Below are 12,772 nucleotides of genomic sequence, written 5' to 3' on the forward strand. Positions count from 1 at the left end.
GGCGAGATTGTGCCACAGCACTCCAGCCTGGTGACAGAGCAAAACTGTCTCAAAAAAAGAAAAAAAAAGTAGTTCCCAGAGAGGCATTCAGGGAATGTTTGCAGCCCTGCAGCATCTCTGCACCCCGGAGGGTGTCGGCCACCTCTCACCTTGGTGTGTGTGTGTGCTGGGCGGATCTGTGCGTGGTCCTGTACAGTCACACACACCCTCTACACAACTGCCGCTGTGAGGCTGATGCATCCCCGGGTCTGCATCTGAGCAGGTGCCAAAGGCCATGCCAGCCTCTTTCCTGGAGACAAGGCTTAATCCTCCAGGCACAGTGTGGTCCTCGCTGCTGCACACACTGCGCTCTGCCGCCCTCCTTTTCTCCCACGCTCTGTCCCCGTCCCGTTCTGCCCCGGCTGGCTGCCCCAGTAGATGCCCGCACCTGCTCCTGCCTGGCTTCCTCACTACATCGTGACCCCCACTGAACCCCCAGTGGCGTGGGCTGGGCACAAAGGAGCCCTCCACAGATGTGTGTGGGGAATGTTTCCCCTCAACCCCCCTGGTGACAGGCCAGCTCTGGGTCACTCTGAGGGTGTCTAGAGGATCCTGGCTTGGGAGAAGAGTTCCTGTTAGAACACTTGTCTTTTGGCTAGAGATACCTGAGACCTTGAGAATGTCAGGGAGGCTTTAGGATTGAGGCTGCATGTCTTGGGTCCCCAGCTGGTCAAGTGTCATCTGTCCCTAGGCCCAGGCCATGGCTATGACGGGGAGGAGAGAGCAGTGAGTGACAGTTTCGGGGCTGGAGAGTGGGATGACCGGAAAGTGCGGCACACTTTTATCCGAAAGGTAAGATATGCGCTGGGAGGCGCGTGTACCTGGGGCGCTCAGGCTGTGGGAATGGGGAGTGGGTAGGACGCAGTAGCCCCGGGGCACCAATTCCATGAAATACACTTGCTGCCTGCCTTTTCTAGCCCTGTCTGCTTCTCAGAGGGGCACCCAGCTTCTCTAACTTTTTTTTTTTGAGGTAGAGTCTCGCTGTGTCACCCATGCTAGAGTGCAGTGGTGCGATCCTGGCTCACTGCAACCTCCGCTTCCTGGGTTCAAGTGATTCTCCTGCCTCAGCCTCCTGAGTAGCTGGGATCACAGGATCACCACCACCACGCCCAGCTAATTTTTGTATTTTAGTAGAGATGGAGTTTTACCTTGTTGGTCAGGCTGGTCTTGAACTCCTGACCTCGTGATCTGCCCACCTCAGCCTGCCAAAGTGCTGGGATTACAGGTGAAAGCCACCATGCCTGGCTGACAAGGGCACCCAGCTTCTCTAACTCCAGAGATCCCCCTCTTTTTGTACATCTCTTCTTGACTATGTTTTGGGAGGACACATGCAGTCTGGGAGAATCTCCTAGGTGGGCTCTGCCAGTGCTTGCCTTCCCCAGACATCTTTCCCCCCTTAGACTACAGGCAGCTTGGAGCCAGAAATGACCCTACTCGCTTGTAACCCACGCTCCCCATCTCACAGCTGCACAGAGTGTGCAGAATGAGCCGCTGGGAGTACAAAGGCTGTACAGGTGGAGCATGGCAGCCAGGCAGGGCAAGTCAGTAGTCACAGGCTGGTGCTAGACAGCAGGGGAGAGGGCAGGGAGCATGGGAGGGGGGCTGAGGAAGAAGTGCACATAGCATCTGAGACAGGCGCCTCACTGGCATCGCTTCTGGACCAGGCTGCAGCTGGGGAGGGCTCTAGAGTGGGAGAAAAGTAAGAATAGATCTTTCTTGGGGGCTGGCAGCTTCCTGGGGAGGCCGGGGCACAGGATGGTGACCCAGGCCTGGCTGTCTCTGTCCCAGGTTTACTCCATCATCTCCGTGCAGCTGCTCATCACTGTGGCCATCATTGCTATCTTCACCTTTGTGTAAGTCTCTAGGCCTTGTCACTTACTCCTACCAGCCTTGGGAGTTTGGGGTCACCTGCTGGGAGTGTGGGTGGTCATGGGCCCTGCTCTCAGGGTGACCATGGGGGATTAGAGAAGGTGGAGCCAGGGCTGCCTGGTGGGCCTGGGTGGGGGGCAGACAAGCCTCAGGGTGACTCCTCCTATCCTCCCCTGCCCCACAGGGAACCTGTCAGCGCCTTTGTGAGGAGAAACGTGGCTGTCTACTACGTGTCCTAGTGAGTGTGTGCTCCTCTGTGGTTGGGCGGGGAGGCATGTTTTTAGGTGACCAGATTTTTTTTTTTTTTTTAATCCCCTGGGTTGTCAGCATTTTCATAACAGGTGACCAGCTTTGCTCAGGGCAGGATCAAAATGCTTTCTGAGAGGGCCCCCAAGTTGGTGCCAGTTTCCCAAGCCAGAGGGTGTGGGTGTATGTGCCCAGATGAGTAACAGACCCCCAGAGCTCAGGAGAGCAAGGGTGGGGGCTTGCTGGTGCTGGCGTGCACACTGCGCTGCGGCCCCCGTGTCCTCTCAGCCCATCAGCTGCAGCCTCCCTAGACCTCCTTCCTGGCCACAGCCTGGTGCTTCAGAGCATCTCAGTGACCCTGGCTGGGGGTCATCTTGTTCTAGCTTCCTGCTGAGTTGCTTCCCCTCAGACTTCCAAACAGCTGTTTGGATCCCGACTCACTGGCCTGGTGTGTGCTGCCAGACGGGGCAGGTTTGGGCCTGAACTGCTTCCCTGTCTTTCTCCCCAGTGCTGTCTTCATCATCACCTACCTGACCCTTGCCTGCTGCCAGGGACCCAGGTGAGTCCCAGACATTTAGACAGTGAGAGGGGTGGCGGGGATTGGGATGGGGAGGCAAGTATTTTGGAAAGAAAAGGGATTCCTTTATAGCAGCTGAATGGAAACTAACAAGAAATGAGGAGGAGGGGGAGGAGGAGGATGGCAGCTACCATTCAAGTATATACAAAGGACCATGTGTGTGCAGGAGCTAACTAGCTGTCACTGTTATAGCAACCCTGCAAGACAGGTAGCATTTTAACCAGTTAACAAATAGGAAGAACCTGAGTCTCAAAGAGGCTGAGTAACTTTCTCCCCGTCACATAGGCAGGCAGTGTAAGAGCTGCAAACAAATCCAGGTTTCTGGCGCCACAGTGTAGGTCTGTCCCACTGGCCCATGTTGTCCCTGCGCAGAACATCTGAACAGGTGCCAGAGGCCATGCCAGCCTCCTTCCTTGGAGACAAGGCTTAATCCTCCAGGCACAGGAGCCAGGCGCTTCCTTGTGCTACAGGAGCCTGTAACAGAAGGAAGTAACCTGAGTGGCCCCAAGTCACTTAATCAGAGCTTCTCTTTCCCTTCAGACGCCGTTTCCCATGGAACATCATCCTCCTGACCCTGTTTGTAAGTCTGGAAGGGTGGCAGGAGGGTGTGGAGATGTTGGGAGGGAGGCTGGTCCCAGGGAAGGGATGGGGACCCCACTGCAGAAGGATGTCCTGGCCATCTCCCCCACCTTATCTGGGCACCTGTTCGGGTCTCTGTGGCTGCGTCTTTCCAACTTGGTGGTGTTCCCCAGCTCTGGCAGAGGCCACCATGGTCACTTCCCCAGCGCCCTGCCTTCCTTCCTTTTTAAGTGTTTCATTCTTGTTTCCTTCCTTCCCTCAGACTTTTGCCATGGGCTTCATGACGGGCACCATTTCCAGGTACACTCAGGGATAAAGCACCACTCTTGGGAAGTGTGCGTTGTGGGGGAGTGGGCTGTTCCCGGGCTGGCAGCCAGCTGCATGGGTGGATTCTGGGGAGGTCTCCTCTGGAAGTGGTGGCCTGGAAGTCTTTCATATGTGGCTGAATGCCTCATGTGTCTCTTAACTGCTGCTCCTCCCCAGTATGTACCAAACCAGAGCCGTCATCATTGCAATGATCATCACTGCTGTAGTGTCCATTGCGGTCACCATCTTCTGCTTTCAGACCAAGGTGAGGGCATGGAGGGCCCTTCCCTGCCCCCCCGACTCCCCTTTCTCATCAGGCATGTCCCTTTGTGCTTGGCCCTTAAGCAGGCCTGGACCCCTAAACACCAGAGCTTTTCCCTAGAGACCTGATCCCCTTCCCCTCATCTGCACCTACAAAACCGTGTCCTGTTTCTGTCCTTAGAATGTTGTGGGCACTCCCATGCCCCCTAGGAGGCATCCCTGGGACTCCCTGGCAGGGCCAGTCTGGCTGGGCTGGTTGTGGCAGCCATCTGACAGGTGCCTCCTTCTCCTTTCCTGGCAGGTGGACTTCACTTCGTGCACAGGCCTCTTTTGTGTGCTGGGAATTGTGCTCATGGTGACTGGGATTGTCACTAGCATTGTGCTGTACTTCAAATATGTGAGTGTTCCAGGGGAGCTGGGGTCAGTGAACCCAGTGCCCAGAGCAGCCTTTCTATATACTATGGTGTCGCATGTCCCAAAGACCCCCAGGGCAGGCTCTGACCTCCAGAACCTCCCGACTGGCTAGCAAAGGCACCAATGTGGAGGAGGCAGCATCCTTGTGGGTAAGGGTAGACTCTCTGTGGAGATAGGCAGCCTTGGGGCCAGAGCACCTGAAGCCCTGGACAGCATCATTGAACTCCTAGGGGAAGGGGTGGATTAACTCTGCCTGGCAGCTGAGAATCAGATTCTAGGAGGCAGACTGGGAGAGGAACCCAGAGGACTGAGATAATGGGCCTGGGTGGAAGGGACCTTAGGGATCTCTGGATCCAATTATTTCCTTTATTCTATTCAACTGGGGGAGAACAGTGCTGAAGGGGAAGGATGGGGACATGAGGGCCGCCTGCCCATGGGCCAGCTCTGCCCTTCTGTGGGCGGCCACCTGTGGGCGTATCATGAGGGCTGTCCTGTGGGTGCTCCTGGATTCTGATACTCACCAGAGGGGTTGGGGGGGCCTCCCTTCTTCTTTAGTCTACCCCTCCCAGGCTGGGCTGCAGGAACCGCTCTATTGAATGCTATGACTGGGGGATGCTGGGTCTGCTCCCTTCACCCAACTGCTTTTTTTCTAGAAGTCTAGTAGACACTTGCATACCTTTGACTGGCTTTGGAGATTGGTTTTATATGACCATTGCAGGATGGCCTCTGCCTTCTCTGCTGGATATATTGCCAGTTTTAATTTCCTTCAGGATGTGGAAAGGCAGTAGCCTTTCACAGAGAGCTAGCTTCCCAGCTCTACCCACTCTCATGCCACCATCCCAAGAGGAAGCTGGGGCCTGTGGGCCTGTGCGTTGCTGAGGTTTCTAATGCCATTCCCCGTCCCTGTCTTCCCCAGATTTACTGGCTCCACATGCTTTATGCTGCTCTGGGGGCCATTTGCTTCACCCTGGTAAGTCCCAGCTGAAGGGACTAGGAAGGGGGGAGCTGAAGGGATGAGGGGAGGAACTCAGGGAAGGGGGCATGAATTTGGACTACTGGGAGGCAGGGCATGGGGCCATAGCTGGCCATTCCTCTCGCTACTGTCCAGAAGTTCCACTGATTTTTGTGGGCACTCTCACCATCTCTTGTTCACGCTGCCTGCTATTAGAACACTAGTAGGCCACATCATGGATAACAATGTGTTTGGCTCCTTTCCTAGACTGTGAAGGCCTATGGCATAGAGCCTGTGTTATGCTATGCATGAATATGTCTCTAAGCACTGTGTGGTGCATAGGCCCCCAGGACAAATCTGCAGACCAGAAATGAGCTCTGGACACTGATGCCCGAGTTCTCACTTCTGGCTCTCCTGCCCTTGCAGTTCCTGGCTTATGACACACAACTGGTCCTGGGAAACCGGAAGCACACCATCAGCCCGGAGGACTACATCACTGGTGCCCTGCAGATTTACACGGACATCATCTATATCTTCACCTTTGTGCTGCAGCTGATGGGGGATCGCAATTAAGCAGCAATCCCGTTTCACCCGACCCTGGGCTCTCCCTTCCAAGCTAGAGGGCTGGGCCCTGTAACTGGTCTGGGCTCCAGGCCACTTTCCTTCCCCTTGAGTAACATGCCCAGTTTCCTTTCTGTCCTGGAGACAGGTGGCCTCTCTGGCCATGGATGTGTGGGTACCTGATGGGGATGGAGGAGCTAGGGACTAACTGTTGCTCTTGGTGGCCTTGGCAGGGACTAGGCTGAAGATGTGTCTTCTCCCCGCCACCTACTACATGACACCACATTCTTAATAGCTGGGGTTGGGAGGAAGATGAAAAGAGCCTATTCGATCGCCAGAAGGGAATACGAAAGGTAGAAGTGACTTCAAGGTTACGAGCTTCCCCTCTCACCTCTGTCACAGGCTTCTTGGCTAGGTAGTTGGAGCTGTTTCTTCCCCCAACAAAGCCAGAGAGCTTGTCCCCAGCCTCCTGGACACATAGGCCATTATCCTGTATTCCTTTGGCTTGGCATCTTTTAGCTCAGGAAGGTAGAAGAGATCTGTGCCCTGGGTCTCCTTGCTTCAATCCCTTCTTGTTTTAATGACATGTATGTATTGTTTATATGGGATAGGGTTGGGGATGGAGAATAGAACGAGTAAAGTAACCTATACAGGCCAGCACGGAACAGCATCTTCCCTGGGCTTGCTCCTGGCTTGTGACAGTACAAGGGCAGAGCACATGTGGCCATCTGCTCCCCATTCTTCAAAGCTGCTGAGGCCTCCTTGCGGGCTTCTGAGATCTCTGGTCAGAGTAAGCTCTTGCTTCCTGTATTCAGGCAGCTCAGAGCAGAAAGTAAGGGGCAGAGTCTTAAGTGTGGCCAGGAAGTAGCCAGGGTGAAGAGAGACTCGGTGGGGGTAGGGAAAATGCCTGGGGGTCCCTCACCTGGCTTGGGAGATACTGAAGCCTACTGTGGTACTGCAGACTTCTGTGCTCTTTCCTTCTGCTAATCCAGGGAGGGTCCTAAGCGGAAGGTGACTTCTGTTTGTCTTAACTTGCACTGGGGGATTTCTGACTTGAGCCCATCTCTCCAGCCAGCCACTGCCTTCTTTGTAATATTAAGTGCCTTAAGCTGGAATGGGGAAGGGGGGACAAGGGTCAGTCTGTTGGGTGGGGGGCAGAAATCAAATCAGCCCAAGGATATAGTTAGGATTTCTCTATTAAGTAATTAATCCTAAATATATCACACAAAGGGACACAACTATAGATGTAATAAAGTTTATGTTGAGAAATTGAAACCCTGTGTGGCTCCAGGAGTATGTCTGGCTCTGCCCAAAGGATCCACTTCTTCCTTCTGGGTTCTGGCTTGGTCTCTCCTACCTTTTCCAAGGTGATCAAATACACTTGACTGCAGCTTTCCCGGGGAGGATGCAATAGACTGGTGAAGGCTCAGGAGTTGGGTGGGGAAAGGGAGGGCTCAACCCTGTCATACTGGATCACTGGATCTGGAAGCGACCCCTTGGCTTTAGTGCTTGACCTTTTCTGCACCACAGACCCTTTCCAAAAGCTCATGAGAGCTAACTTCCCCAAAGAGCTATACGTACACCTACAGTTTTGCAGATGGAGGAAGGGATGGACTCCAGGTTCAGTCCATGTCAACCTGTCTTAGAAATCACTAGTTCCATCTCTTAAAATGAGGAAACTGGGCCGGGCGCAGTGGTTCACGCCCGTAGCTCCAGCACTTTGGGAGGCCGAGGTGGGCGGATCACCTGAAGTCAGGAGTTTGAGACCAGCTGGACCAACATGGTGAAACCCCATCTCTACTAAAAATACAAAAAATTAGCTGGGTGTGGTGGCGGGTACCTGTAATCCCAGCTACTTTGGAGGATGAGGCTGGAGAATCGCTTGAACCCAGGAGGTGGAGGTTGCAGTGAGCTGAGATCACACCATTACACTCCAGCCTGGGCAACAAGAGTGAAACTGTGTCTCAAAAATAAAAAAATAAAAAACCCATAAAAATTAGCTGGGCATGGTGGCACTCACCTATGGTCCCAGCTACTTGGGAGGCTGAGGTGGGAGGATCACTTGAGCCCAAGAGGTGGAGGTTGTTGCAGTGAGCTGATGATTGCACCACTGCACTCCAACCTGGGTGACAGAGTGAGACTCTGACTCAAAAAAACAAAAAACAAAAAACCATTTGGCCGTGAACCGAATCTCTGGTCAGGAAAAAAACAAACAAAAACAACAACAAACGAGGAAACACGCCCAGAATTGAGTCATTTGGACTCAGTAAAGAGCAGTGCTTTTTTGCCTCCACACCCTAAATACCTTCTTTGATTCTCTTTATTATTTGTTTCAAGGCTGAGCAGGACCCCACCCTCCTTGCCCGCAGCTCTGAGGGCTTAGTCTGGAGGGCCCCAGCCTAGGCTTGTTGCACTTAAGTCTGGGTTTGCCCCACCATCCAGCTGGGAACACAGCTCTGTGAGGGAACACACAAAAGAGTAACCAGCCCCACCCTCTGCCCCTCCCATCCCAAGGGACTCACAAATCCAGACCTGGTTCCTTTCCACTAAACACTCAGTAACTTTATTTGCCTTTGGCTGGCTCCTCCGTGTGGGGCGGGGTAGGGGTTGGCAGCAGCCTGGGCTTCATGCGCCCTCTGGTGGACCTCAGAGGCAAGAACTGGAATCCCGGCCAAACCTGAGGACTTCACCGTCAATACAGTCTAGGAGGGTTGCAGCGCTCCTCAGGTCTGCACCCCAGACCCAACATCAGGGGACGGGGCACGTTGGGAGGAGGCCCTGAACCTCTGGCTCTCATACTCGCCCGTGTTGGACGCCCGCATGTTCTGCCGAGCCTTCATCTGCTTCACACGGTCCTTGTCCACTTCCCGCTTGGTGAGGATGAAGAGGAGGATACCGCAAGGGAAGCCGATGGCCCTACGGGTGGGGAGATTTGCACGGGGTTTGGGGAGGGGCCAAGCCTGAGCCAGAGGAGCTGTGGGCAATCATTCTAGCTTCATCAATTGCACGTCCTCCGTGCTGGCTGCTGGAGGGATCCACGCAAATCAGATCCTGTCACTGCCCTGCTTAAAACCCCGTAACAGTGGTCCATCACTTCCTGACCAAGTCCAAACTCCTAGGCATGGCACAAAAGGCCCAGTGTGGCTGGGTCTCTGCCTACTTCTTTCTTCCTCCCGCCTAGAGCCTGATACTCAGCACGAACCCCGCATTCCTGCAACAGCCCCTGTGCAGGATTTTCCAGGCAGCCCTGACGCTTTCCCTCTGAGCCCTTGTCAAGGTCCCCTCCCAGTTTTCCCCTCTTAAGCTAAGTAACCACTGCTTGGGAGGCATTTGGGTGTGGGGAAAGAACATGGAGTCACAGACCGGGTGAGGATCCTAGCTCAGTCTCACTTCCTTCCTCTGTGAAATGGGGATGTAATATTTATATCAGAAAAACTAAAACATTACAGGTTAAAGTACTGGCACACCTCACATGCAAAAAAATGTTAATTTCTTCCTCCTTTCCCTTTATTATTGGTCAATATGTATTAACGTCAGAGTCAGATCCCAATCACAATGTTCGTAACACCTTCTAAGTACTACTATACAAGTGGTACAATCTCATATGGTCTCAACTAATTATTTAAACTTGGGTCTCACTCCAAGTTCCCAAAAGGGAGGATAAGGCCAGGCACCCAAGTCTAAATCAGATCAACTAGGCTTACTCCACAGTAAACCCAATGTCTTCTCAATTCCACATACTTTCCCACCTCCCCTGCCCCACCCCTCTGATATTCCAATCGAACCCAACAATTCTGTTCCCACAACTTTGGATTCAGCTCGCCATCTGAAACTTTCCGAAGTTTCTGAGTCCTGCCCTCCCCTAGAAGCCACACCCCGTTGGTGGGCTAAGGGGTGGTTAAAACTCACCAAGCCAGTCCCACAGCTTTCATGGGGTTTTTGCCCCTCTTTCTGGGAATGTATTCCAGCTCGGGGGATAGGGGTTCAGGTTCCTCCTTGCCCTCTGGGGAGCTGTGGCTTTGCAGTGCCCGGATCCTATTATGGGAAGCCTTGTTAGCGGTGGCTCCTGCGAGAATCCCTGTGGATGGAGGTAAGGAAGGTCAGTAAGAGGAGATGAGAAGAGAGCAAGCGGAGACGGGAGCAGTAAGGGCTGGGGAGGAGCGGCTGAGATCTGAGGAAGGGGAGTGACTGCAGTCTGAAGTAACAAGTGCCAGGGCGAATCCAAAGGGAAATGGGAAAATCGCCACCAAGGTGGCACCTTTGGAAGCCACTTCCACGTCACTGCGGGCTCATCACCCTGGTGCCAGGACGAAAAGCTTCGCTGTTCTTCCTCAGACGACAGGATGGTAAGGACTGCAGTGGACTCACATGAGACGCATGAAGGAAATCCGGCGAAAGGTTTTGAAACTGCAACTGTTAGCACTGGAAGGGACCTTAAAGATAGTCTACTCCATGCCCTGCACTGTATGGAAGAGGAAACTGAAGACCTGAGAGACAAACTGCTTTGCCCAAGGTCAAACCGCTAATTATCCGGGGCTTAGAACCCAAGCCTCCAGAAGCCCAGGGCTTTTTCCTCTGCACTGCGGTGAGTGTGAAACACCTGGAGCGCGGGATTCTAACAGGCTTCCTAGGAGCTCCCTCTCGCAGCAAGACCCCGGAGGTGTCGAGCGACCCGAAGGCGGGGGGAATGCAGAGGGTGACCTCTAAAGAGCATCTCTGCACCCCCAGACTCTAAGATCTTGCAGAAGAGTGTGGCAGGAACCGACAGCCCTGACCTCCTGCTATCGTCGGGATGGATGTGAAAGAAAAGGGATCTTCTGCAGTCCTGCCCCCCCCTCCCCCGCGGGGTCCCTCTCCTTACCCCGGAGGACGCGGGCATTTCTCGCCCCCCGGCCCTTCAGCGCCGTAGCAGCTACCACCGCCGCCATGTTTAGATCCCACGCCCCCTTCACCGCGCTCCCCGCCGGGAATTGTAGTTTGCGTAACGGGCCTCCCCCGCTTCTTCCGTCCTGCCTACAGACTAGAAACTACAACTCCCAGAAGCCCGCAGAGCGGACCCAGGAGAACTACTCTCCTCAGGAGACCCCGGAGGCGCGCACGCTCGCTTGTTTCTCTCCAGTTGGGGGCGGAGTCAGGCGGGGAGGAGTTTGGGTTCTCTCCGCCACGCCCCGACCCTGTCTTCCAATGCCGCCCTGTGATTGGTGGTACGGCCAGCCAACCATCGGAGCTATTGGCCGAACGACTGTCGCTCTTCCTGCCGGGGAGTCGCCTACGCCTACTTCCTCCCGGGAGGAGGGGCTCGAGTTCCGCGTCGTCGCGCAGAGCTGACTCTGGGAGGCGTTTGGGCCCAGAGAAGTGGATCGGCCGCTTGCGCCGCATGGAGTCCGAATCGGAAAGCGGGGCTGCTGCTGACACCCCCCCACTGGAGACCCTAAGCTTCCATGGTGATGAAGAGATTATCGAGGTGGTAGAACTTGATCCCGGTCCGCCGGACCCAGGTGAGAAGTGCCGGTCCTCAGGCCATGGGACAGGAGACGCTCACCCCTGGGCTCTGACCCCTGCTTCTCCCCGTTCCCCTCCACATCCCACCGGACATTCCTACCGATATCCCTCTTGCCCCCCTCCCCCACTCCCACCCCCACACTTAGTTCTCAGGCCTGGCTGGGGTGGGGGTTCCCTGACGCCTCCTCTAGCCCTTCCCCTCACACACCCCCTTCCCATCATTCCCTTGGCCCTCCCTACGCGCACAGTCGCTGGCCAGCCCTGGCTTCCCGTCCTGGGTCCCGCGCGCCCCCGAGACCCCCGTGTGTCTGACTCCACCTTCCCCTCTCGCCACATGACCCGCCCCAGCCTCAGGCCTCCTCACGCTTCTCTCCGTACCTCTTACCGTCTCCCGAGCCCCATCTTCTAACCCTCTCCCCAAAGCAGATGATCTGGCCCAGGAGATGGAAGATGTGGACTTTGAGGAAGAAGAGGAGGAAGAGGGCAACGAAGAGGGCTGGGTTGTGGAACCCCAGGAAGGGGTGGTCGGCAGCATGGAGGGCCCCGACGATAGCGAGGTCACCTTTGCACTCCACTCAGGTAGGTCTTTGAGGCGATCCACCTCAAATCAGTTTAGGTGGGCGTGTAAGCATTAGACATCCGCCCTGGACAGAACCTTATGGGGGACACAGAGATGGGCAAGGTGCTGGCCTTGCTGGAGGAGCCCTCAGGTGGGGATGATTGCTTGTCTTCTGGCCTCAGGCGAGACACCTGGCTTCAATTCCTTCCTCTGCTTTGCCAGTTAACCTTGATTAACCTCTTAGTTCTCTTTTAAAAAGTTATCTTTGGCCTGGTGGGTGGCTCATGCCTGTAATCCCAGCACTATAGGAGGCCGAGGCAGTTGGATCACTTGAGGTCAGGAGTTCGAGACCAGCCTGGCTAACATGGCGAAACCCCATCTCTACTAAAAATACAAAAATTAGCCAGGTGTGGTAGTGAATGCCTGTAATCCCAGCTACTTTGGAGGCTGAGGCAGGAGAATCACTGAACCTGGGAGGCGGAGGCAGAGGTTGCAGTGAGGTATCGCCACTGCACTCCAGCCTGGCTGACGGTGAGACTGTCTCAAAAAAAAAAAAAAAAAGTTATCTTTGATAAAAGTTAATAAAAGTAGTGAGTATAAAATTAGAGATAATTGACTGGGCATGGTGGCTCATGCCTGTAATCCCAGCCCTTTAGGCGGGGGTGCGAAAGCAAGCGATCACGAGGTCAGGAGTTCGAGAATAGCCTGGCCAACATGGTGAAAACCCGTCTCTACTAAAAACAAAAAAAATTAGCTGGGTGTGATGGCAGGCACCTATAATCCCAGCTATGTGGGAGGCTGAGGCAGGAGAATCACTTGAACCCGGTAGGTGGAGGTTGCAGTGAGTCGAGATCGAGTCATTGCACTCCAGCATGGGTGACAGAGCGAAACTCTTTTTTTTTTTTTT

The 12,772-nt window shown here is 54.5% G+C and overlaps 3 protein-coding genes across 6 annotated transcripts in view; 2 read left to right on the forward strand and 1 right to left on the reverse strand.

Annotated features, from left to right (window-relative positions):
* Positions 1-7,075, forward strand: part of TMBIM1 (transmembrane BAX inhibitor motif containing 1) — a 24,988-nt gene extending 17,913 nt beyond the window's left edge. For both annotated transcript variants that reach the window (XM_032278251.1, XM_032278252.1), the window contains exons 3-12: positions 731-831; positions 1,828-1,892; positions 2,093-2,146; positions 2,663-2,713; positions 3,272-3,311; positions 3,573-3,610; positions 3,794-3,881; positions 4,179-4,274; positions 5,208-5,261; positions 5,670-7,075. In XM_032278251.1, the coding sequence (XP_032134142.1) occupies positions 731-831; positions 1,828-1,892; positions 2,093-2,146; positions 2,663-2,713; positions 3,272-3,311; positions 3,573-3,610; positions 3,794-3,881; positions 4,179-4,274; positions 5,208-5,261; positions 5,670-5,816 (734 nt within the window). In that variant the 3' untranslated portion in view covers positions 5,817-7,075. The remainder of the gene's footprint in view (positions 1-730; positions 832-1,827; positions 1,893-2,092; positions 2,147-2,662; positions 2,714-3,271; positions 3,312-3,572; positions 3,611-3,793; positions 3,882-4,178; positions 4,275-5,207; positions 5,262-5,669) is intronic.
* The window catches only part of PNKD (PNKD metallo-beta-lactamase domain containing), an 86,773-nt gene extending 75,858 nt beyond the window's left edge, over positions 1-10,915 (reverse strand). The window contains exons 1-3 of one of the 2 annotated variants that reach the window (XM_032278250.1): positions 10,666-10,915; positions 9,714-9,882; positions 8,341-8,720 (exon numbers count right to left, since the gene is read on the reverse strand). In XM_032278250.1, the coding sequence (XP_032134141.1) occupies positions 8,528-8,720; positions 9,714-9,882; positions 10,666-10,732 (429 nt within the window). In that variant the 5' untranslated portion in view covers positions 10,733-10,915 and the 3' untranslated portion in view covers positions 8,341-8,527. Of the gene's footprint in view, positions 1-8,340; positions 8,721-9,713; positions 9,883-10,665 lie in introns of those variants that run through there. The other variant, XM_032278248.1, reaches the window with a different exon arrangement.
* A 101-nt stretch (positions 10,916-11,016) lies between these two features.
* The window catches only part of AAMP (angio associated migratory cell protein), a 6,289-nt gene continuing 4,533 nt past the window's right edge, over positions 11,017-12,772 (forward strand). Inside the window, exons 1-2 of one of the 2 annotated variants that reach the window (XM_032278247.1) lie at positions 11,017-11,302; positions 11,733-11,885. In XM_032278247.1, coding sequence (XP_032134138.1) covers positions 11,182-11,302; positions 11,733-11,885 — 274 coding nt within the window. In that variant the 5' untranslated portion in view covers positions 11,017-11,181. Of the gene's footprint in view, positions 11,303-11,729; positions 11,886-12,772 lie in introns of both variants that reach the window. The other variant, XM_032278246.1, reaches the window with a different exon arrangement.

The sequence above is a fragment of the Sapajus apella genome, unplaced genomic scaffold, assembly GCF_009761245.1.
Source record: "Sapajus apella isolate SASKATOON/1434 unplaced genomic scaffold, GSC_monkey_1.0 scaffold10, whole genome shotgun sequence".
NCBI lineage: Eukaryota > Metazoa > Chordata > Mammalia > Primates > Cebidae > Sapajus > Sapajus apella.